This window comes from Malania oleifera, chromosome 7, assembly GCF_029873635.1.
Source record: "Malania oleifera isolate guangnan ecotype guangnan chromosome 7, ASM2987363v1, whole genome shotgun sequence".
NCBI lineage: Eukaryota > Viridiplantae > Streptophyta > Magnoliopsida > Santalales > Ximeniaceae > Malania > Malania oleifera.
This window is the reverse complement of record NC_080423.1, coordinates 90,475,349-90,501,985: the sequence shown is the minus strand read 5'-3', so window position 1 is coordinate 90,501,985 and position 26,637 is coordinate 90,475,349. Positions and strand designations below refer to the sequence as shown.

Here is a 26,637-nt window from a genome sequence, read left to right as displayed (position 1 = left end):
TGCGTTATTTTTGTGTATATGTTTATATGTGGGTAAAATGCTAGCCATGAAATTATGTTTTCTGAGCCTAAGAATGTTTATATAGTCATGTATATGTGAAAATGAATGAATGAAAGTGGAAAGGAATTTTTCTAAGAAATTAATTAAGAAATGAAATGTATATTCAATATATCAATGTTAACTATGGGTTGGCTTATTTTGTGAGAAATGTATATGGATTATACTGCTAAAACTATGTGGCATGAGATTTTGTGCAAATATATGTTAGATATATGAGATGCATGTTAAGTAAGTAAAGGTTATGAATAAAATGTGATATGGACAATGATGCTTGTGTATGTTAAAGGCAACCATGTAAATGTATGACAGCTAAAAGACAACCATGTTAGCAGATTCTAGCGCATATTTATGTGGAAACTAACTGATGATGCCTAAAAACCAGCTGTACTACGAAGTAATGAAATGAAATGTTATGCAATGAAATGACAATGCAATAAAAAGAAATGTGAAACGTAAACGATACGAATGGGAAAGAGTCACTTAAAGTGAAACGAAATGTGAAGTTAAGTTATAAACATGAATGAATGTGTATGAATGTATAATGACAGAAAAGAATGATGTATTACGATATTAGAAGTATGTATGTACGTAGAACATGTTACGATTGGGCAAGGCGAACTCTTCGCCTGAGGGTTTACTGAGAAAGACGAGTGCACTAGTAGCTTCAGATGTGACAGTAGCTACATAACATACTAGGGCAAAGGGAACCTATTTGTATGGGCGGGTAGATTTCCCTATCCTTAAGGCCTTTGCTAGTAAACTATTGTTGAATGTGTGAGTACGAAATTAATCTAACACTTGAGAGCTTACTGAGTAAGGTGAGTGTCCTGGTATGCTTTAGTTGTGACCTTAGGGTTACCTAAGTATCAGAGCAGAGGAGTGCTACTTGTATGGGTGGGTAATTACCCTTATCCTTAAGAAATCTCGTGGGTTAACTATTTGCATGTGATTATGTAGGTTCAGAAAACAATTTCAATATTATATGAGATTTGCAAATGAAATAAAAATGATATCTATACACCTCATGTTTGCCATACGCTGTTTTAATATGTATGTTTTTCTTCCCTTACTGAGATATGTCTCACCCGAAAATGAATGTTTCTTTTCAAGACATCCTCGAGGACGAGTCTAGGAGCTCGAGGATATTATTAGCGTTTTTGAGGACTATAGAAAACAAGGTATATGTTGATAATATTTTAGGAATGGAAATGTTTTTGTTTTATGTTATTACGTTTTTAGGTTTATTGAGAACGGAATGGTTGTGAACACACTGAATGTTTTGGAGATGTTTGTATATATGGAAATGTAGGTGATGAATGAGTATTATGGATTCTAGATAAGAAATAGAAAACTATGGTATATTACGGTTTTATGGTATTATGTTCTATGGAGATTATATTTATGTTTTTCACTGCGTATGTATGTTATGGGTTATGATTTAACAAGATAAGATCAGTTATAACGCACAGGACCCGGGTTTAGTGGTTCAGGGCGTTACACCAGCACTGGCAACTATGGAGGTTCAGCATTTGATCCAAAGGGATCTGGAGAGACTTGGTGTAGAGTTGGTAGAGAGTAATCCTTAGGCATTTATTACCAGCCTAGTTATGCAACCTACGCTATATGAAAATATTAAAGTCACTTAGGGAGATGACATAAAATTAGCAGAGGTAATAGTCAGAGTATAGGATGGTCAGGAAGAGGAGTTCAGTATCTCTAATGATGGAGCTCTGAGGTTTCGCACCAGATTGTGTGTGCCTGCAGATGATGATATTAGGAGAACGATTCTAGAGGAGGCTCACAGATCTTTATACATGGTTCATCCTAGCAGTATTAAAATGTATAGGGATGTGCGAGAGTATTTCTGGTGGAGTGGCATGAAGAGGGAGATTGCTGAATTTGTGTAGCAATGCTTGACGTGCCAGCAGGTTAAGGCTAAGCACCAGAGACCTGTAGGGCAGTTACAACCACTTTTCATGCTTGAATGAAAGTGGGACCACATATCCATGGACATCGTCACTGGACTATCGCCAGCACCGCATGATCAAAATGCCATCTGGGTAGTTATTGATCGTCTAACGAAGATGGCTCATTCCCTACCTATTAAAGTTAGCTACTCTATGAACAGATTGACAAAGATTTACATTCGGGAGATGGTTTGATCCCATGGAGTGCCAGTGTCTATAGTCTCAGACCATGATCCACGCTTTACATTACGATTTTGAAAGAGCTTGCAGGAGGCTTTGAGGTCTCAGTTAGCATTCAAAACAGCATTTCATCCTCAGAAAGATGGTCAGATAGAGAGAACGATTCAAGTACTTGAGGATATGCTGCGAGTGTATGTATTAGACTTTGGGGGTAGCTGGACCCAATATTTGCCACTGGTTGAATTTGCCTACAATAACAACAATCAAACTAGCATTGGCATGACGCGATACGAGGCACTTTATGGTAGGAGGTGTCATTCTCCTTTGTACTGGGATGAGTTGGGTGAGAGGCGAGTTTTGTGGCAAAAAATGGTGCAGCAGGCATACGATAAAGTTCGACTTATTCGAGATAGGATTAGTACAGCTTAGAGTCAGTAGAAAAGCTACACAGATAATCACTGTCGGGAATTGGAATTTGAAGTGGGTGATCACTTATTTTTGAAAATAGCACCAATGAAGGGAGTTATGAGATTTGGAAAGAAGGGTAAGCTGAGCCCTAGGTACACTCGCACATTCGAAATACTTGAGAGAATGGAGTTAGTTGCTTACAGGTTAGCTCTACCATCAGCCCTATTTAGAATTCACGACGTATTTCATGTTTCTATGTTGAGGAAATGCATCCAAACCCTTCCCACGTGATCAGCTATGTAGGGGTAGAGCTTGAAGATTCATTGGCATATGAGAAAGCACTAGAGCATATCTTAGATAGAAAGGAACAGGAATTACGTACTAAGAAAATTCAATTAGTCTCATTGACGAATGCCTGTGTCTCATCGACGAGTAATTACCAAGAGCAGAGAAAATTTAGGTTTTTAAACATATCTTCGACGAACCCGATGTTCTCATCGACGAATGTGCTTCTTCGGCTCGTCGACGAACCTTTTAGACATGGCGACGAACTCCAGATTATAATGAGGCCCAGGATCATTTTCTTCCATGAATTCTCTCTCCTCTCTCACTCTCTCTCTCTCTTTAGGGTTCGGCCCTACCACATTCTTTCTACGATTCTGGCCCGGATTTAGCTCAATTTGATGATCGAAAACCACCAAGAGGTGCCTGGGGTGTTTCTCTCCAAGTTAGCCGAAGCAGAAACTTGATTTGGAGTTCTTGGGCACCACTCCAAAATTAGGGTAAGTAAGATATTTTTAATATTGAATTAATTATTGAGAATGTGCGAGCCTAGGAGATGTTAAATGATAAATATTCTAGGGTTGAATTGATTAAGTAAGGAATTTTGCAATATAGGGTTCCGTTTTACGTTTGTTTTAGGCAGAGCTTTGAGGAACAGGTAAGGGGAATAAAATTATGCCAGGCTTTTTATTAAATTTGAATCAGCTATTTTTTATTATAGGAACTATATAATTTTAGTATGATTTTCTAAAGGGTTTAGGCAATTGAAAATAATGATTTTGATTATAAATCATAGTTAGGAAAAACTGTGTGGTATGAAAATAATCATTCTTAATTATTTTGTTGTAAATACTGATTGGTTGTGGATACTTTCTGGTTATGAATACTGCTTCGATGTGAACATTGTTTAATGGTGAATATGAGTTGATTGTGAGTACTGTCTGTTGTGAATATAAACATGGAATGAGATATGTAGCTGCCCTACGTGGGTCACGTATGGTGAAGCACACAACTGTCCTATGTGGGCCACATACTAGGTAGTACGTAGTAGTCCTATGTGGGCCATGTAATGAGATGGTACGTATTAGTCCTATGTGGGCCACGTACATAACGTACAGTGAAATACGTAGTTGCCTTACGTGGGCCACGTATGGTGTAGTACATAGCTTTCCTATGTGGGTCACGTACTGGGTTGTACACAGCAGCCCTATATGGGCCACGTACTGCAAGGTATGTAGTTGCCCTAGGTGGGCCACATACTGAGTTCAATGGATTGTATTGTATCCTGTGTGAATGAACTATGGTATATATGTTTGCAGACTATGTGGATGATTGATGTGAATGTGTGTGTATACTGGTATGTGAACTTAAATACATAAATATATTATGGCAAAGTAAATCTCTCCGCCTGAGGGCTTACTATGAAACTTGAGTGCCTTGATCAGTATCAGTGGTAGCCATACCCAAATCAAAGGGTACAATTACAAATGGTTTCCAAGCAGAGGGAAGGTACATGTATGGGTGTGTAATCTTCTCAATCCTTGGGAACTTTTGCTATAAATATTGGTCTTGTTTGTGTGACTACAGTCTGTATGTGCCTTACCAGTTGTGTGTGGATTAATTGATGAGTTTAAACTCTTCTACCGCACATTGTTATAGTTTATTTCTTCCTTACTGAGAGGTGTCTCACCCCAGGGAATTATTTTTTTTCAGTTCCTTCAGATAATCGAGCTTAGAAAGCTCCAAAGTAGGGTTTAGAATTTTGGTGACTTGTGAGTGGTAGTAAGAATTGAAATATGTATATTATATTTTAGAATTTCTTGTTATGTAATATATGTGGATGAATACTCCTTTTTGGGTTGTATATAGTACTCTGGTATTTTATTTCAGGTTGTTCATTATTTTTCTGCTGCTGAATGGTATCTGAGATGGTGATTGGTCTCATCACACCCCAAGCCCCACCTGGCGGGTCCGGTGCATGACAAGGTTGTATCAAAGTTTTAGGTTATAGATTCTACAGACTTTAGGAGGATTAATACCATAGTATAGGTTCGAGTTAGGATGAGGGTAAAAACAAGTAGATTAAGGTATTGATAGGAATTTGAGTATTATTTCATAGCTTGGAGGCAAAAATCCCTTTACAGACTTCTGTGATTTTCTAAATTAGTTGACAGTTTCAAAAAATCACGGTAAATCCATCGACGGTGATGTTTCCAAGCAAGGATACTGAAACTTGGAATTATAATTTGAAGGTTAAGATGATTAAGGTTAATTGGGTGTTGTATGTTTAATTGAGGATTTGAATATTAATTTGGTTTCTTGTTTTATAATCGTACAAGTTATGTTAAGATGTGGAGATTTTAAACTTGCCTTTATCCTATCTTTAGGGTGGATCCCAGAGGTAAAGGCGTGGATGTTGGAGGGGAGAACGAGTTGGGGGTGTGACGCCCCGATTTTTCATACCATTTTTTCCCCACATAATTAGTATATACACCACATATCGGGCACGTCAACCACTGATACCATAATATATAACCCAACCTGAAAGTGGGTACCGGGTATACAATTATACTAATAAACACAATCCTAACAGTGGAAGTCATTTCATATATATATAGATATATATATATATATATATTTATATGTACATACCACAGCGAATACACATGCTAGAGTACCATACCATCCATAAATACAAGTCTAATACAAAACCTCTAGGGGAATCAAACCTTCCTAGATCAAAATACTCACCTTGTCTGCCCAAGGTATCTGCTCCCCTCTATCTTGGAGCTCTATCACCAGGTCTATCTCGGTTTCCTGAAATATTTAAATGATTGGGTGAGACACATCTCAGTAAGACAGAATAAGTTATGTATAGTGTGTGGTAATATGAGATTCATTATATCATAGCAAATATTCAATTCTGTAATAATATCTTCTGAGAAAATATATCATTTTCACAATCATAATCATATAAATACACAACACAAGTTTTCATAAGCTTTTACTTCCATTTCCAAAATCATTCATTCGTAACCCAAGTTTGCCGGTGAAGTACTTGAGAATAGGGAAGCTTACCCGCTCATACTAGTAGCTTCCCTCTGCCCTGATATCGTTTGCATCCTAACCCAATTAACTCGGGTTTAACTACAACTGATACTTATCAAAGCACTCACCTTACTCAGTAAGCCCCCAGGCGGTGTGTTTTACTTCACTTTAATTATTTATTAACTTGCGTTGTTCATTTCTCATTTTCTTTCTCATTTCCATTCTCATTACATTTCCATTTTCGTTTCATTTCCACTTTCATTTCATTTCCATATCTAACTCGTGAGTGTCACTAGTTACTAATACATTAGTGTCTATACTCATGGCTACCATGAGGATATCTCTCCACGTCATGCTTCCCCCTATGAATAGGGTTGTGCGGCCTGAAGGCTGGACCTAACTGTGGTTGGCTGACACAGTTAAGTCAAATATCTTCATATATCTTGTATCTATAGTATGACTGGCCAACCAATAGCCCTTATCCAAACTCAGGGGGCACAACAACTTTACTATACAGCTCAGTCGATTGTCATACCACATGCTCCACGAGCCAATGTCGTTGCACTAACTCCACTAGCAATGGTACCGTGCTCAATATCACTACTCATCATTAGGGTTTCCATATCCATTCATCAGAGTTATCACTAGCATATACTAACAATCATTATGTGGTATTGACAATTCATCAATCACATGTCTGTATTCATATTTCAGAACTTCATATTTCAATTCTCATCATTCAGTATTCATATTGCAGAATTAATGGTGCAATATTTACGATTTTTCATATTCATATTTCAATATCAGTATTGCAGAATTTTACATTGCAATATTCTCATTTCTTATATTCTCAATTTCGTATTCTCATACCAATATTCACATATCATATTCTCATTACAGCATTATCATTGCAATGTTCACATTCTCATTATTCACAACTCATTTCATCATTTCAATGATATTCCATCAATTCAATACTCATGTCATCTCATAAATACATATACATATCTCATTTCACATAATTCACATTTCTCAAAAGATATATATATTTCAGTACATTTCACTTTCCTCATTTTTCCCCATTTCAAATCTCATATCAAAACACATTTCAGTATCACATATTTCACAGGGTAAATCATTTAACCCAATTTAAACATTTCTTAATATAAATCATATGCCACACAAATTTCATCTGATATTTATATCATAATAAATTTTTGGTAAAATAACATACGCCATTTTTACATATTTCTCAACCCATAATTTTCATAAAAATACTGTTATAATTTATTCCCCTTACCTGGCTTACTGAGATTCCACTAAACACCTAATTTTCTGCGTCTTTCGGCGTTCGTAGCCCAAAAACCTACAATACACATTTTTCCCAAATTATTTAACACAACTCCCAGAATAACTTCCATTTAACACCTCCTACATTTCATATACTCCAAAATAACTTAAAAACCCCAAAATACACCACTTACCCTAGTTTTGGGATGGTGCCCCGGAACCTCAACTTGAAAATATGCTCTGCGTACGTTGTAGAGAATCTTCCAGGAATCCCGTGGTGGTTCTTGATCGTCAATCTGGGTTTCAACGGAGCCGAAATAGAATAAAGAGAGAGAGAAAGAGGTTCGTGGGTATAAGAGAGAGAGAGAGAGAGAGAGAGAGAGAGAGAGAGAGAGAGAGAGAGAGAGAGAATTTATTTTGTTTTACAAAACACTTGCAGGATCCCTCATATAACCCTCACTTCTCTGACCCTCAGAAAATCATCGTTGGTTTTCTATTTAACCAGCCTGGTTTTAACCGTTTACCTGTTACCGCTCCATGGTAAAACCAAAATCGTTGCTAATTTTCTGGCATCTCCAAAAAACAGTCGCTGGTTTCCTTCTTTTCCAGCCAAAAATCTTTTTTTTCCTATATATTTATTATTTTATTTCCCAGGTCTCTACAAGGGGCTTCCAGCGGAGATGAGATCGAAACCTCCAAACTTCTATGAGGTATAGCTCGGTAGGTAAGAGAAGAGATGAGGCGGGACCTAGAGGGATCGAGCTACCCACTTGTGAACCAGGGTTGTTCGATCAATCAATTCACTCACTTGAAACCCTCTTCTTTTGTGGGAGGAGCTGACTCAATCATAACTGAGAATTTGGTGTAGGAGATGGAGAAGATACTGGCAATGCTGAATTGCACTAAGAAACCAAAGGTTCTCTTCGCCACTTTCAAATTGACATGAGAGGTCGAGCGGTGGTGGCTGGTAGTGAAGCTGTTGGAAGAGCATCAGGCAGTACCTACTGTTATGACATGGAATCATTTCAAGGAGGTCTTCCACGACCGATATTTTCCCGCTACCACTAGGAATGCGAAGGCGGAGGACTTCTTTAATTTGACTCAGGGGCAACTCACTGTGCAGTAGTATGCTGCTAGGTTCATGGAGCTTTCTCGCTTCGCTCCTTTCATGATCTTAGATGAATATCAAAAGGCGAGGTGGTTTGAGAGGAGCTTGAAACAAAGAATCCACAAGCACGTGGCATGCTTACGGATATATAACTTTTCAGAATTGGTAGATAAAGCCACTGTTGCAAAGTCAAGCCTGCAGGGAAGTGTAGGGATGTCAGAGTAGAGAAAGAGACCCATGTCTCCTAACTCCCAAGCTAATGTCAGACAGGGTCCATGGAGGGGAAACAGATACATTGGAAGTCATAGGCTAGTTAGGAGTGATCAAAGTCATCGGGGTAACTCAACACCCTCTTACAACGCAAGGTGTAATCAAGGGCATTGGGGAGAATGTCGTGGTAGGGGTCCTATGTGCTACCGGTGTGACAAGTACGACCACATAGCTCGAGATTATCATAAGCCGCTGGGTCAAAATCAGGACCATCGAGCAACGCACCCACTCCAGATCGGAATCGAGGGAATAATCTGGTGCCACGCTGATGAGTGACATAAATTAGAATAATTTATCACTCTTTAACTTTAAACTTTGGCCTAATTTTATTTTATTTTCACCGATTTTAGGTCTTAGTGTGGTCATTTAATTTTATTGCAGATTTGAAGAAAAGAAAAAAAAAATTTGGAAATTAAATCTGGAAATAAAAATGTTGGAGAAGTCGTGCACTACACAAGGAGACACCGCATGCACTATGCGGGTCGCGAGCATAAAGAGGTGTTGCGTACATGAGCTGGAATCTGAATCAAGTGCCATGCACACTCATGGAGAGAAGTCATGTACAAGCCAAGCATGAAATACAAGTGGAGAGTCATGAGCTGTTAAATAATCGCGGACCTGTGCGCGGTTTTAAAAGAAAAATAATAATAATAAGCAATCCATGCATGAAAAACAAGTGTGCATGAAGAAAACTATGTGTGCACGTGAGGAAGGTAAGTGGGCTTCAACATGTGAGCTGGAAATTGAATGGAAAAATTGTGGAAAGCTGGGCTTTAAAAAAAATAAAAAACCCAAGTGAATAATGCCATGTCAAGGAAATTAGTGGCTTGGTGTTTTGTGGCTTTTGCTGGGAAGATTAAAGTGGAAAAGTTAAAATGAGTGGGTTGGGTATGCATGTGGCCATGTGGATTTGGAGGAGGCTAAGGGCTGAATTGCACATGGGCTTTGAATTAAAAAAGAGAAGGCTAGGCTTGCAAAAAGGGGGCATGCACTGGGGTGATTTGACCCAGCCATGCACGGCTGCTGCTTAGGGTTTTAAAAAATGGGGAATAAAGGAAGGCTTTTGGGAGAGGCTTCTTTTGGGGAGACACACATAGGAGGCCGCACAAGGGGACTTTTGGGAGGCTGCGCTAGGTTGGAAAAGAAAAGAGGAAGGCTTTCTTTTTAGTTTTGAGGGGCGGCGTTGGAGAAGACGAAGGAACAAAGGCAGTAGCTCTTGGTGTTTTCTTGAAGCACGAATGCAGCAGGCTTCGACAAGGCTGTTTGTGATTTTTCTTCCACTCCCATAAGAAAAGAAAGTATGGTGAATTCGTTTATGCGGGATTTTATTTTCAGCATGAACTAATTTTATTATTTCTAGGAAAATGATGTAATCTGGTTTCAAACTATGCTTTCTTTTCTATGCTAATCTGAAGTAATTTTTATCTAAGTTTGTTTGATTTATTCTAAGTTTATTGCTTTTAATTAATTGACCATTAATTAAATGATCTTGATCTTGTGATTTGCTACCGAAAGGGGAAATTATAGGATAGATATAGGATATTTCAGCATAGGTAAATATAGAGATCGAAAGACTTGTATGAACCTATGTAGTATTAAAATCGTGGGTCTTAATGCGTTTTTGCTTTATTGATTTGTATACTCTTATGTTAAATAATAAACAAGAATAGTTTCCAATTGACTATCGAAAGAGGCTTTTGGATGAATTTGAGATTTGCTAACAAATAGAGAAAATTAATTCCTATTAGTGAGATTAGTAAAGCATAGTGAAAAACAAGGTAAAATTGATTTCCTAAAAGTTTTCTTTCTCATTAATTTGATACTTGAGCAAACAATTTCATTCTGTTTTGAATATTTTCTTTAAATTGAGTTTACTTTAATTTTTAAACTTACAAAAATCTAAATTTCTTTTCTAAATAAACTCAAGATTAGTATAATTTTGGTACTTGACAAAAGTAAGTCACCAATCTCTAAGGACGATACTCTTCTCATCACTTTATTATAAAACTATAATACTGTGCACTTGCAATTTTGCACTGATCAAGATTTTGGCGCCGTTGCCGGAAATTGAGTTTTTCTTAATTTTGCCAATATCAATACAAAGTAATCTTGGTTTTAATTTAGAATTTTACTTTTTTATATTTTATTTTATTTTATTTTATTTTATTTTTATTTTTTATTTTTTATTTTAGGTGTGTTTTTTATGTTGGATGTGTCGTGCTAGAACCCGTGACATTACTCCTTTTGATCCAGATATTGAAAGAACTCTCAGAGTGCTAAGAAAGAAGAAGGTACTAGCCATGGAGAACGGACAACAAGATGCGTAGCCACGCGCCTTGAAGGATTATGTATGGCCAGTTGTGAATGACAACTACTCGGGTATAAGATGCAACCCATTAATGCCAACAATTTTGAGCTCAAACCCGCCTTGATCAATATGGTGCAACAAGCGCAATTTAGCGGATCACCACTTGATGATCCCAATGTTCATTTGACAATGTTTCAGGAGATTTGCGACACTGTAAAGATCAATGGTATTACTGAAGACACCATAAGACTGAGATTGTTCCCTTTTTCTTTGAGGGACAAGACAAAAGGTTGGCTACAATCTCTACAACCAGGAAGTATCACTAGTTGGCAGAATATGATAAAAAAGTTTATTGCTAAATTCTTTCCACCTGCAAAAACAGCCCAACTCAGGAGTGAGATTGGTCAATTCAAGCAAAATGATTTTGAATCACTCTATGAAGCATGGGAAAGGTATAAAGATTTGATTTGACACTGCCCTCAACATGGATTGCCGGATTGGTTGCAAATTCAAATGTTCTATAATGGGTTAAATGGACAAACTTAGACTTTAGTTGATGCTGCATTTGGGGGAACTTTGATGTCAAAGACACTTGAGGGTGCTACTTCTGTTTTGGAAGAAATGACCTCAAATAACTATCAATTGCCAACTGAAAGAACTATGGCTAAGAAAGTTGCTGGGATTCATGAATTGGAGCTGTTTGTTGTCCTTTCAGTTCAAGTTGCTTCTTTATCCCATCAGATTTAAGCTTTGACAACCCAGAGAATACCACAAAGTGCAGAATATGTGGCAGCTATAAGTAGGACAAATCCGAGCAATGAAGCGAGTCAATAATAGGTTCAATACATCAACAATCGGAACTACAACTATCAGGGTAATCCTGTGCCACAATATTACCATCTAGGGCTTCGAAATCATGAGAATTTGTTTTATGGAAATACAAGGAATGCGCTACAACCTCCTCCAAGACTTTATAGTCAACAAAACGAGAAAAAAGATGTCACTTTAGGAAGCCATGGTATCATTTGTTGAGGAGACTAAAGCAAGGTTTAAAAAGATTGATTCACAGTTGGATAACATTGAGACTCATTGTAGCAATATAGGAGCCACTATGAAGAATCTTGAAATGCAAATTGGGTAACTAGCCACGACCATAAATGCCCAACAAAGAGGAACTTTTCCTAGCAACACAGAAATGAATCCAAAGGAACAATGCAAGGCCATCACACTTAGGAGCGGATGAGAAATTGAGAAGTCACCAGCAACGGAAACCATGTCCACCCCTACAACTAAAAATAATGGCCAAAGTAAGAATAAAGTGAGAGAAGAGGAGATTGTGGATGATATACTAGGAGATACGGACACACCTCCAACAATTTCATTTCCTAACAATCTTCCTATTCTCTCTACTACACTTCTTTATCCTTAACGTTTTCAAAAACAAAAATTAGGTAAGCAATTTTCTAATTTTTTGGATATTTTAAAAAAAATTCATATAAACATTCATTTTGCAGATGCCTTGGAACAAATGCCAAACTATGTCAAATTCTTGAAGGATATCATTTCCAAGAAAATAAGGTTGGAGGAGTTCGAAATAGTAAAAACTTACTGAAGAGTGTAGTGCTATTCTTCAAAAGAAATCGCCTCAAAAATTAAAAGATCCAGGGAGTTTCACTTTGCCTTGCACTATTGGAAATTCATTTTTTGATAAAGTTTTATACGACCTTGGTGCTAGCATTAATCTTATGCGACTTTCTGTTTGCAGGAAATTGGGACTTGGAGAGATGAAACAAACAACCATTTCTTTGCAACTAGCAGACCGATCCATCAAGTATCCACATGGAATCATAAAAGACGTATTGGTAAAGGTGGATAAATTTACTTTTTCTTGCTGATTTTATGGTGTTAGATATGGAGGAAGATCAAGAAGTCCCACTAATTCTTGGCCTACCATTCTTGGCCACTAGAAGGGCTTTAATTGATGTTCAAAAGGGCGAGTTAACATTGAGAGTAAACAAGGAAGAGGTCATGTTCAACATCTACCAAGTCATGAGATTCCTAGAAGATCCAAGCACTTGCTTTCGGGTAGATGTCACTCAACAATGTGTAGAAGAAGCTTTTCAAGAACTTGTACTAGCCAATCATCTAGAACGATGTATCACCACTTTATCTCATGCTTATGATTTTAATAATTTTTATGTTTGTGAATCTTATTTACCTTTTATTAGTGAGGAGTTTCTCCACTATGTATTTGCCTTGGGAGCCTTGCAGCAGAGTACAACACTTAGCAATGAAGTGGCGAGGATAGAACCTATGGTAGAGAAGATGGATTCTGTAATTTCTAAAGAAAAGATGCAGCAAACTACAACTTCAGAGTTGAAGGAATTACTTGAGCATCTTTGCTATGCATTCTTAGGAGATAGTGACACCTTTCCAGTGATTGTCGCGGCATCACTCACATCTGAAGAAGTGGAAAAGCTGCTGCGTGTGTTAAGGGAGTATATAATAGCCTTGGGATGGACTATTTTTGACATAAAAGGTATAAGTCCTTCAACTTGTATGCACAATATTTTATTGGAGGAACTTTACAAACCGTCGATCGAGCACCAAAGAAGATTAAATCCAGCAATGAAGGAAGTTGTGAGAGCTGAAATTTTGAAACTCCTTAATGCTAGAATTATTTATGCTATTTCATATGGCTCATAGGTAAGTCCAGTGCAGGTTGTACCAAAGAAAGGTGGAATGACGGTGGTAAAAAATGACAACAATGAGTTTATTCCTACAAGAGCAGTCACGGGGTGGCGTGTATGTATGGAATACCGCAAGTTGAATAAGGCAACAAGGAAGGATCATTTTCCACTTCCCTTCATTAATCAAACGCTGGATCAATTGGCTCGATATTCCTATTATTGCTTCTTAGATGGTTATTTGGGGTATAACCAGATTGCCATAGCCCCCAAAGATCAAGAGAAAACTACATCCACATGCCCCTATGGAACATTTGCTTTTAGGAGGTTGCCCTTCGGATTGTGCAATGGCCCAGCGACATTTCAACGTTGCATGGTGGCTATTTTTTTTTTTTTCTGATATGATGGAAGAGATAATGGAAATTTTCATGGATGACTTTTTAGTTTTTGGTACATCTTTTGACCATTGTTTGCATAAATTGTCTCTTGTTTTGCAGAGATGTGAATATTGATTGGTTGTGGATACTATCTGGTTGTGAATACTGCTTCGCTGTGAACATTGTTTGATGGTGAATGTGAGTTGATTGTGAATACTATTTGTTGTGAACATAAATGTGCAATGAGATACGTAACTGCCCTACGTGGGCCACGTATAGTGAAGTACGCAGTTGTCCTATGTGGGCCACGTAGTGGGTAGTGCATATTAGTCCTATGTGGGCCACGTATTGAGATGGTATGCAGTAGTCCTATAAGGGCCATGTACATAAACATACAGTGAAATACGTAACTGCCCTACATGGGCCATATACGGTGTAGTACACTATTGTCTTATGTGGGCCATATACTGGGTTGTACGTAATAGCCCTATGTGGGCGACGTACTGCAGGGTATGCAACTACCATAGGTGGGCCACGCATTGAGTTCAATGGATTGTATTGTGTCATGTGTGAATGAACTGTGGTGTATATGTTTGCAGACTATGAGGATTATTGATGTGAATGTGTGTGTGTATACTAGTATGTGAACTTAAATGCATAAATATTTACAACAAAGAAAATCTCACCACCCGAGGGCTTACTGTGAAAGGTGAGTGCCCTAATCGATATCGCTTGTAGTCATACCCGAATCAAAGAGTATGATTACAAACGATATCAGAGTAGAGGAAAGGTACATGTATGAGCGTGTAATCTTCCCAATCCTTGGGAAATTTCGCTATAAATATTGGTTTTGTTTGTGTGACTACAGTCTGTTTGTGCCTTACTAGTTGTACGTGGATTAATTGATGAGTTTATTTTATATATATATATATATATATATATATATTAAAACTCTTTTGCCTCACACTACTATAGTTTTTTTCTTCCTTATTGAGAGGTGTCTCACCCCAGCAAATTATTATCTTTTCTGGTCCTTCAGGTGATTGAGCTTAGAAAGCACCGGGGCAGGGTTTAGAATTTTGGTCACTTGTGAGTGGTAGTAAGAACTGAAATATGTATAATTATGTTTTAGAATTTCTCGTTACGTAATATATGTGGATGTATACTCCTTTTTGGGTTATATATAGTACTTTGGTATTTTATTTGAGGTTGTTCATTATTTTTCTGCTGCGTGAATGGTATAAGAGATGGTGATTGGTCTCATCACACCCTGGACCCCACCTGGAGGGTTCAGGGCGTGATAAAGTGGTATTGGAGCTTTAGGTTATAGATTCTACCAACTTTAGGAGGATTAATACTAGAGTATAGGTTCGAGTTAGGATTAGGGTAAAAACGGGTAGATTAAGATATTGATAGGAATTTGAGTATTGTTTTATAGTTTGGAGGCAGAAATCCCTTGACAAACTTCTGTGATTTTCGAAATCAGTTGACAATTTTAGAAAACTACGGTAAATCCATCGACGGTGATGTTTCCAAGCTAGGAGACTGAAACTTGGAATTTGAATTTTAAGGTTAAAATGATTGAGGTTAATTGGGTGTTGGATGTTTAATTTAAGGATTTGAATATTAATCTGGTTTCTTGTTTTATAACTGCGCCAGTTATGTTAAGATGTGGAGATTTTAAACTTGCCTCTGTCCTATTTTTAGGATGGATACCAAAGGTAAAGTCATGGATGCTAGAGGGGAGAATGAGTTGGGGCCTTCCAGCGGAGATGAGATTGAAACCTCCAAACTACTGCAAGGTATAACTCGGTAGGTCAGGGAAGAGATGAGGCGGGACCCTGAGGGATCGAGTTGCCCACCTGTGAACTAGGGCTGTTTGATCGATCAATTCACTCGCTTGAAACCTTCTTCTTTTGTGGGAGGAGCTGACCCAATCATAGCTGAGAATTGGGTATAGGAGATGGAGAAGATACTAATAGTGCTGCATTGCACTAAGAAACAGAAGGTTCTCTTCACCACTTTCAAACTGACAGAAGAGACCGAGCAGTGGTGGTTGACAGTGAAGCTATTGGAAGAGCAGCAGGCAGTACCTACTGTTATGACATGGAAGCATTTCAAGGAGGTCTTCTACGACCAATATTTTCCCGCCACCACCAAGAATGTGAAGGCGGAGGAATTCTTCAATTTGACTCAGGGGTAACTCACTGTGTAGTAGTATGCTGTTTGGTTCATGGAGCTTTCTCGCTTTGCCCCTTTCATGGTCCTAGATGAATATCGATAGTTGTGGTGGTTTGAGAGGGGCTTGAAACAAATAATCCACGAGCATGTGGCATGCTTACAGATACAGAACTTTTCAGAATTTGTGGATAAAGTCACCGTTGCAGAGTCAAGCCTGTAGGGAAGTGTAGGGATGTCAGAGCAGAGAAAGAGACCCATATCTCCCTGCTCCCATGCTAATGTCAAACAGGATCCATGGAGGGGAGACAGAGACATTGGGGGTCAGAGGCCAGTTACGAGTGATCAAAGCTATCGGGGTAACTCAACACCCTCTTATTGCGCGAGGTGTGATTGAGGCATTGGGGAGAATGCTGGGGTAGGGGTCCTATATGTTATCGGTGTGGCAAGTACGACCACATAGCTCGGGATTGTCATAAGCAACGCACCCGCTCCAAATCGAAATCGGGGTAATAATTCGGTGCCATATGGCGGGCCAGTGCATATTTACACATTTGCCCCACTAGGGACAGACACTGTTGGGATTGCTGGTGTGGAACTGTCGGCAGCAGCACCTCCCCATGCAGCTTATGTTGAAATGAAGACTGGCGGGCACCTACTCTGTAGATTTTGTTGAAATCTGCAGCCACTTTCTTTGATTTTACTCCCCTCTTATGTATATATAGCTGTGTATGTGTGTTGCAGAGTGTGCTGTGTGTATGCTGTGAGCGTAGTGAGCTATGTATGCAGTGAGCAGAGAGCTGTGTGGAGTTGTGCAGTGTGCAGAGAGAGGTGTAAGTGTGTTGCATGAAGTGAGAGTGTGTGCAGAGAGTTGCAGAGAGAGAGAGAGAGAGAGAGAGAGAGAGAGAGGAAAGAGACAGAGAGAGTTGAGTAGTGGCTCCTCTTTGTATTTTTTCTCTAGTATAGTGTAGTGGTGTGTGCTCTCGTGGACGTAGGTCAGATTCGACTAAACCACGTAAATCCGGTGTTCCAGTGTGGATGTGTCTGTGATTTTTCTTCATGTGTGATTGTTGCTCCAGGTTTTATTCCCCAACAGACACTGCTAGAGGCGCAGATAACATGTTTATGTTTGAGATAAATAATAAGTTTCATTTAATTTTAGGTAATGCAATGGTTCACATGCTAGAATAGATTGAAATGTGTGAAATGCGTGATAGAATATATGTTGATTAACGAATTTCGAGGATGAAATTTTGTAAAGGGTGGAGAATGTAATAACTCAAACCTAGAAAATAAAAAAAAATAAAAAGGAAAATAAATAAATAGAAAATAAATATAAAAAGGGGTATAATGAGGGACTCGTCGACGAACTCATTTTCTTAGTCGACGAACGTCCTTCTTGGTCTCGTCAACGAATACCCGTGTCTCATCGACGAGTAATTTTCGAGAGTAGAGAAAATTTAGTTTTTAAACACTTCGTCGATGAACCTGATGTTCTCATTGATGAATGTCCTTCTTCAGCTCGTCGACGAACCTTTTAGACTCATCGGCAAATGCCAGATTATAAAGAGGCTCTGGATTATTTTCTTCCGTGAATTCTCTCTCCTTTCTCGCTCTCTCTCTTTAGGGTTTGGCCCTACCACCTTCTTTCTTCGATTTTGGCTCGGATATAGCCCGATTCGATGATCGAAAACCACCATGAGTTTCTAGGCGTGTTTATCTCCAAGTTAGTTGGAGCAGAAACTTGATTTGTAGTTATTGAGCACCACTCTAAAATTAGGGTAAGTAAGATATTTTTAATATTAAATAATTATTGGGAATGTATGAGTCTAGGAGATGTTAAATGATACATATTCTGGGGTTGAATTGATTAAGTAAGGATTTTTGGAATACATGATTTCGTTTTTCGTTCGTTTTAAGTAGAGCTTCGAGGAACACGTAAGGGGAATTAAATTATACCAGGTTTTTTATTAAATTTGAATTGGTTATTTTTTAGTATAGGAACCATATAATTTTAGTATGATTTTTCTGAACAATTTAGGCAATTGAAAATAATGATTTTGATTATAAATCATAATTGGGAAAAATCGTGTGACATGAAAATAATCCTTCTTAATTATTTGGTTGTAAACACAAATTGGTTGTGGGTACTGTCTAGTTGTGAGTACTGTTTGACTGTGAACATTATTTGATGGTGAATATGAGTTGATTGTAAATACTGTCTATTGTGAACATAAACGTGCTATGAGATACGTAACTGCCCTATGTGGGCCACGTATAGTGAAGTACGTAACTGTCTTATGTGGGTCACGTACTGGGTAGTACGTAGTAGTCGTATGTGGGCCACGTATTGAGATGGTATACAGTAGTCCTATGTGGGCCATGTACATAAACGTAAAATGAAATACGTAATTGCCCTACGTGGGTCACGTATGGTGTAGTACACAACTGTCCTATGTGGACCACGTACTGGGTTGTACGTAGTAACCCTATGTGGGCCACGTAATGCAGGGCATGCAACTGCCCTAGGTGGGCCACATATTGAATTCAATGAGTTGTATTGTATCCTATGTGAATGAACTGTGGTGTGTATGTTTGCAGACCATGTGGATGGTTGATGTGAATGTGTGTGTATATTGGTATGTGAACTTAAATGCATAAATATTTATGGCAAAGTAAATCTCTCCGCCCGAGGGCTTTTTGTGAAAGATGAGTGCCCTAATCGATATCAGTTATAACCATACCTGAATCAAAGGGTACGATTACAAATAGTATCAAAGCAGATGGAAGGTACATGTATGAGCGTGTAATCTTTCCATTCCTCGGGAACTTTCGCTATAAATATTGGTTTTGTTTATGTGACTATAGTTTGTATGTGCCTTACGAGTTGTATGTGGATTAATTGATGAGTTTATTATATATATATATATATTAAAACTCTTCTGCCACACACTGCTATAGTTTATTTTTTCCTTACTGAGAGGTGTCTTACCCCAGCGAATTATTATCTTTTCAAATCCTTTAGGTGATCGAGTTTAGAAAGCTCCGGGGCAAGGTTTAGAATTTTGGTGACTTGTAAGTGGTAGTAAGAACTGAAATATGTATAATTATGTTTTAGAATTTCTGGTTATATAATATATGTGGATGGATACTCCTTTTTGGGTTGTATATAGTATTTTGATATTTTATTTGAGATTGTTCATTATTTTTCTGCTATGTGAATGGTATCGGAGACAGTGATTGGTCTCATCACATCCCGGGCCCCACTTAACAGGTTTGGGGTGTGACAACTATAGTGGCAAAAACATTTTGGTTTTATAGATCAGAGAGAGATGTGGGATGGGAGTCGATTGTGTGGGGTTGATGATAGCCAAACCCCTCCTGCTTCCTTCTGTTTCTTCTTCCTTCCTTTTTTTTTTTTTTTTCTATGCATTTTTTCCCCTCCGAAAGTGTTGGTCTTTTGTCAAATTTTGCTGCCCAAGAATGCTGTTTTATACTTGATAGGAAATGATACTTAGAGTCTTTGCGAGCTAATTAGGAGAGACATAAGAGTTGTTATATGAGCAGAAGAGTTAGGGTGTGAGCACAATTGTTGGAGATATGGGAAAGTTTTTGTATTTTGTGGTTTTTTAAGGACAAAATTATTTGAAATAACTTATAAATTACACGATGATTGAATCAGCTCTAGAAGAATTTGTGGTTTTGTTAAAAGGTGTAAGCAACCATTTATAGGTTAGTTGAATAATCCCAATTCATTCAATGATAAGTCAACGAGATTCTAACCTCTATTTAAAAGTTATTTAATGCAAGCAAACGCCTTAAACTCTTTAACATTCACAAAACAACTTCTATCAGTCGATCAAAATAAATAAATGAATAAATTAAAAATCACCAAAGTAAAAAGTCATTGAAAAATCTATATAAAAAGATGTATTAATCAAACAAAATGCAAAAAACTTACAAAACATGAGGTAGTGATATTCGACAAATTTAGGGCATTAAAAATCAATGCTCCTTTCTCGGCTCTTCCCAAACCAAAATATTGGATCACTTCAACAAAAATTTGCCAAATTTACAGCCAAAGGTTCCCTTCAAAGAGGTACAATTGTAGGATGGACTATACATGCAAAGTGGTCAAATTAGACCATCAAGGCAAGCAGGAGGGATTTTACTTTTGCCCTACAAAAGGTTAATTTTCGCACGTACCTCCCAACATTTGCTAAGGGTAAATTCCCTATAAAATGGCTATTTACGATGTGGCACGTTGTCGCCATCAGTAGTCCCCATCTACCAATCCACCATGCCCTAAATTGCCATACTAAAACGCTATCAACCCCACTGGGTGAAATTCAATGACCGTATTGACATGCACAGGTAAAAAAAATCCATAAAATTACCGCGGCGGACCTTTCCTCCAATGCAACAAACAAAGCCGCAGCAAAGTATTAACCTGTATTTGCCACGCCGTCTTCAATTTCGCAAACAGGCGTGGAGGGGAGAGAGAGAAGGGTCGGAGGCAGAATCAGAGAGAGAGAGAGAGAATCCAGTGAGTATTAAGTGGCGGTGGGTTTGATGATTTGATTCTTCTCCGACGTTTTTTTAGTTTTGTTCATTCTCTGCGATTGATTGCAATCCCGCACAACGTCGTTTTGCTGCAATTTCTCTGTCGTTTTGTCCGCGCCTTCAATCCGCCGCGTCTCTTGGGTCCCGATCGCCTGCGATCGTGTGTTTTTCGAATCTTGCATCGCCGGATATCGGCCGTGGACGCCATGCTCGGGTTCCTGATTCGTGCCCCGGCGGCTCCTGAAACCGTCTCTGGGGTGTTGGGTTGGTGAGGGATTCTGGTTTTGCATTGGGGATATTGGGTTCTTTAATGGGCGATATTCGAGATTGGTTGCCTGAACCAAACGGTGCCTTGATCGAAGAGAGGCCGGTCCCGTTGTCGTCGGCGTTGTCTCTTTCGCCCAACCCGAGCCCCAACCCCAACCCCAACCCCAACGCCAACCCCAACCCAAGCCCGGCGTCGATTGGTGCAGAGCGGTGGCGGGTAGCCGAGCAGGCGACGCAGGGGATCATCTGCCAGGTTCAGCCCACTGTTGTGTCGGAGGTGAGGAGAAGGGCAGTCATAGATTATGTGCAGAGGCTGCTCAGAGTTTATGTGGGTTGCGAGGTGAGAATATGAATTTGCTTTTATTCTCTTGTTTTAACTATATGATTATCAGTATTGAATTCAATGGTCTAGTTTTCAACCTCTTCAAGTTGTATCAGCAGTTTGGTATGATGGGTTTAAATTGATGAAGGCAACTGGCATTCGCTTTATACAAAGTTGTAGATATAGGCATGGTTTAATACTTCTAATTTATTGTCTGTTGTTTTGTTTAGTTGAAGCATTTTGGTACCTTAAACCTGCTTTGGAATGTTGGTTTGATACATGAAGCTCAGGATCCAGTTCCTATATTTACTATTTGTAGAAGGTATCATAGAATGAGGTGTAATAGTGAATACATTTTCTTGTGGAGCTTGGAAGTACTCCTATATGTGTGACTTTTGACTAGCAATCATAGAAATCCTTTTTTAAGGCCTTCAATTTCTTCAGTAATTTTCCTGAGGGTGCTTATTTTTGTTCTCTACTCCACTGCTCTTGTGGGAAAGACTATGGAGTGTGAATCACAAATCTTGGAGTGCTAAAAAAAAAATTCAACTTTTCATTACTTTCACAATCCTTATTGTTTTTCACATCTTTTTTCAAAATATGGTTAATCATGGTTGATTTATAGTTGCATGTAATAGTTGATTTGTGCAGCTAAATTATTTTATTAGTAGAAAAATTTGTTTTTGTGCATGGCTGCCAGTGTGCAGTTTGCTCTGTATATGCATTTATTTTGTGATGGTATCTTGTAAATTTTTGTCTGCGTGCATATTTTGTGTTCTAATTATGGATTTTTATAGGCAGCAGTTTGGCTTAATTTGGTTTACCGTTGGGTTTTCAAATCTATTTAGTGGCTAGGCTGGTTTTTTTGGTGTTGGTTGATTCAATAATCTAATTTAATCGGGAGCAGTCAGGCCAACTCAAATCTGCAAGAATATGTGTGAATGGCTAATGGACAATTTAGTTTTATAGCACCGTTAGTAGCCAATGGGGTGAATGCAGATGCCTTCAAACTGAAGATGTGGCATGTAATTGAACATTGTGTGGTTTGTGGCTTTGCAGATCAATAATTATAGTTTTTTTTTTTAAAATTTTTTTTTTTTTGTTTTTTGTTTTTGATAGAAGAGGTTAAAGTAATGGAGGTTGATCAGCTAGGTTCCATAGAATATAAATTTATATCTTTATGTTGTCCTTATATTTGGGCTTTTATTTTGATTTTATATTAAAAGAGTAGGACTGCGTGTGTGTGTGTGTGTCAATTTTGTTTTGATTAAATGAGTAGGAGTGTGTGTTTGTCAATTTTCTCTTGTCATAGCGTATTCGTGTTTATGTATCTGTTTCATATTGATAGAATTTTGAATGTGCTATAGGGTTATGCATACGTGCACAGCAAATCGAAAGAAAAGTGCAAGGAAAATGAGAAGCACACAACAATCTATGTGGTTTTGCAATGTACCTATGTTTGCGGAGCTTCCTCTATACTACCAAAGAAAACTGCCTTGGGATTGAACCATCAATTACAAGTGTTATTGGTTATCTTTGGTTATTAGAATTATTTCTGTGTTAGTAAGCATAAGTAGTAAGGGTGTAATGGTCATTGTTGTGTACTTGGCATATGTTATATAAAGGGAGATTCGTGTCATTGTGATTAGGTCTTCCAATTTACACAATAGTTCAAGATGGTATCAAAGCATGATCCAACTTAAACCCTTGGTGTCGTAGCCACTGCCAAACCCAAATCCTAAACCTCATAATCCATGCAAATTTGCCACTGGAGGAGGATCATCCACACCATAGAAGATGAGAAATATCTGTAGGAGTCGCCGAATAACACAGTAGCAACTTGCTGGAAAACTACTGGATGTCACTAAATTTTGAAATCTCAAGAATCCTTTTAGATTTTGCAAACTTGATCCTATAGATAGTCACATTGCTAATTTGTAACCACTTCAAATTTCATCAGAGGACACACGCCCACACACACCGGTCAGAGGTTGACAGTTTTAACACCATGCGCAGGCCTGTGAGACTTTATTGAGCATTACTTTTGCTCTGATTTCTTTTATAATGCTTTGAATCCCTCTATACTCCATAATATTAAGTTGTGGGTCATGTCTCTTGTTCAAAGATCCAACGTTTTCCAGGTCATTCACTCGCAGCGCTTTGTTAATGGTTGTTTGAAGTTGCATATCAGTTTTTCCTTGAAGACATGGCAGTGTTATGCTAGTGTGTTTGTGACTTGTTTGTGGTTGTTTAAGTTGTTCACCTTGCTTGTGGTTGTTCCAATTGTTTCCTTTACCTTGTTCCTTGTTCCTCTCGTTTTTGAGTGTTGGGATGAAGTCCATAAGCCCAAAAGTATATTCTGTTCATTGTTGCTGCTGGTAACAACCTTGTTCCTTGTTTGTCTCTTTTGTGAGTTTTGGGACGGAGTCCTATAAGCCTAGAAGTATTTTCTCTTCATCATTGCTACTGATAACAACCGAGAAGTTGGATGGAAAGAAATTCTGGTAGGATATTTCTTGTTGTATATATGGGTGATTTTGTGATTACTTGTGGTTATGGTCAAGGTATCTAGTGCAGAAGCATTTTCTATATGCTAAATTTCAGGCCAAAGTTTTAGGGCCATTGAAGGTATAGAAGTATCTAGATCTTGTATAGGGACCATTTTGTCATAAAGGGGTTTTTTCATAGGAGTATGTTCTAGACCTTTTTGATGAGACCTAGGCTATTGGGATCCAAACAAAACAACATCCTAATAGCAAGTTAGTGTTAGATGTGGGTGATTTGTTGGCTCACCTTGGATGAAACCATAGACTTGTTGGAAGGTTGAACTATCTCACAGTCATTCAACCATCTATATCTTTTGCAACAAGTGTTGTGAGTTAGTTTCTTGATTCTACTAGAACAAGTCACTTCACATCTTAGGATACCTCAAAGGTGTACCTAGGAGAGGTCCCTTCTATTAGGATTAGGGTCACATTTACTTTTAGGTTGGGTCACCTTCCAATAGAAGATCCACAATTGGGTACTGTGCTTTGTTGGTGGTAACTTGGTATCTTGAAAATAAAAGAAACAAATTGTTGTGGCCTGATTGAGTGCTGAGTTAGAGTTTTAGGCCATGGCCCACATGTAAACTTGTGTGGCTAACGAAAGTTGTCAAATCGAGATCTGGATTGTGAATCGAAATCCCAATTTCATGAATTTATAATTGAATTGAATCTTAAGGTTTGGTACAAAATTTGAAAAATTGATTCCAAATACCTTGCATATGTGTACAAGAAGTAAAACAGTAAAATACATTGAAATTTCAACAAATATGGATCAACCATGTTGATAATTGGAATGATACTTGCCTTTGAAGCAAGTTTTGTAGGTCTAAATCTTGCCATGATCTATTTGATGCATACATATACTGATATAAAAGGGAAAACTAGCCATGTAAACAAGATATACCATCATCTAATCATTCCACCTCTACCACGTATTAGTTTAAGCTAGTTTCTATGAAACTATAACATATGTTTCGTGTGACTCAGCCTAAGAGTTCAATACACAAAAAAATAAAACAAAGACCCGCAAAATATTTTTTAAAAATAAATGTTCCCTACGTTTGTGAGCATGGAATTGAGACCTTGGATTTGGATTTATGTGGATTTGGATAAGTACAAAATTGTATTGATTTTCTTCCAAATCCACACAAATCAAAATCAAAAAGCCTCAAAAGCCATGCTCCCAAACACTATGTTTGTGTTTATGGTATTAGTTCACATGTTTAACAATAAAAAGTTCATGTGTACGCTTTCTTTTAAAAAAAAAAGAGAAGAATCAAGAAAAACTTAATGAAAAAATGAACTTTATGGTTTTTAATGGAATGTTTCAATAAAAATCAAAAATTTTTTTTAATGGTGTTTAATTAAAAAATATTTGTCTTTAATGCATGGGCTTGCTCTAACAATAAAACAATAAAAAAATGGTAAACAAAAAACATAAGCAAAATTTATTAAAATATAAAAACTAATAAAATCAGATCTTTAAATCTAGAGAGTGGAGAGGGCAACGTGCCAACCAAAAGCTCACCCACTAGTCGACTTTGGTTTTCTTCTCAAGACTGGTTTCCTTCTCTAAATCTGGTTTTCTTCTAATCTTATATAATGGAAAAAAGAAAGGTGCAAAATGAGAGGGCCAACGTACTCTTTCTTCTCTTCTGGTGGACATAACTCATGTAAATAGTAAATAGAAGGTCATCTTGAAAAAAAAATAAAAATAAACAAGTTTAAAAATCTTTAAGTTGGGTTCTGGAGGACTTGTATCCGAATCTTACAATTCATGCTATTTGATTCAATTCACTGATTCATTCACCTTGATTCACAGCCTTCTGCAATTCTCCCATGTGATTCAAAGTGATTTATGCCTTTCTTGGTACAAATAGTATGATTCAATTGAGAATCACACGGTTCTAACAAGTATGATTGGAAGAGCTTGGTTTTCTGCATTTTTGGCTATGGAGTTGATGTGTGATAATCAAGCTGCTACTCATATTGCCTCAACCCAGTCATTCCAGAGAGGAAAAAAACATATTGAAGTTGATTGTCATTATGTTTGGCAGAAACTTGTCTTGAAAGCTTATTACAACCATTAACTGAAGTCTGAGTTCCAACTTGCTGATTTATTCACCAAAACCCGAGGGATGCTTGTGTCATATCCATTTGTAACATGCTAGTAGCATATGGTATCTATGCTTCAACTTGAGGGGGGTAAGCATGAGTTAGTATGGTTGTTATGGTCATTGTTATGTACTTGACATATATTATAAATAGGGGGGGGGGGGGGAAGATCTAGAATTGTGAGTAGGTCTTTCAATTTACACAAAACTTTAACAAGTATATGCACATATAGCCTCATGTGGAAGAACCTTGAAATACTCTCATATAAACAATATAATGACACTACACCCTGTTCCACATTGAATTGCAAGATCTCTCATAGTCTCACTTATTTATGGACCTGAAGCATGCCATCCTTTTGATTATGACCTGGAACTCAATATATAGAAATTTTTGCCCATTTCAGCCTGCAGCCTAGTGCATGAGGCTTCTGCCAAATGGGGCTTTAGAAAGGGTCATATGAATGCATTCTTACCTTGGCATGTGATGAGGCTATTTTTGTTGGAGAGTTTGACATGGTTTTAAATAGCCATAACAGGTAGTATAACGTAAAGATAATAGGGGTAGCAGAGAAATCGAAGATGTTAAATGTCATGAAGTGGATGTAATGAATATGGATTTTTTCTCACACATGCTCGACTTTGTCTTTACTTGGTATTTT

The 26,637-nt window shown here is 37.9% G+C and overlaps 1 protein-coding gene and 1 non-coding gene across 2 annotated transcripts in view; one reads left to right on the top strand and one right to left on the bottom strand.

Moving 5' to 3' along the window:
• Positions 1–11,305: 11,305 nt before the first annotated feature.
• On the bottom strand, positions 11,306–11,412 carry LOC131161034 (small nucleolar RNA R71). The gene has a single exon (XR_009138197.1). It is a non-coding gene; the product is annotated as a small nucleolar RNA R71 (small nucleolar RNA).
• Positions 11,413–20,498: 9,086 nt separating this feature from the next.
• LOC131161015 (uncharacterized) overlaps positions 20,499–26,637 on the top strand; it is a 41,814-nt gene continuing 35,675 nt past the window's right edge. The window contains exon 1 of the mRNA XM_058116876.1: positions 20,499–21,333. Coding sequence (XP_057972859.1) covers positions 21,037–21,333 — 297 coding nt within the window. The 5' untranslated portion in view covers positions 20,499–21,036. The remainder of the gene's footprint in view (positions 21,334–26,637) is intronic.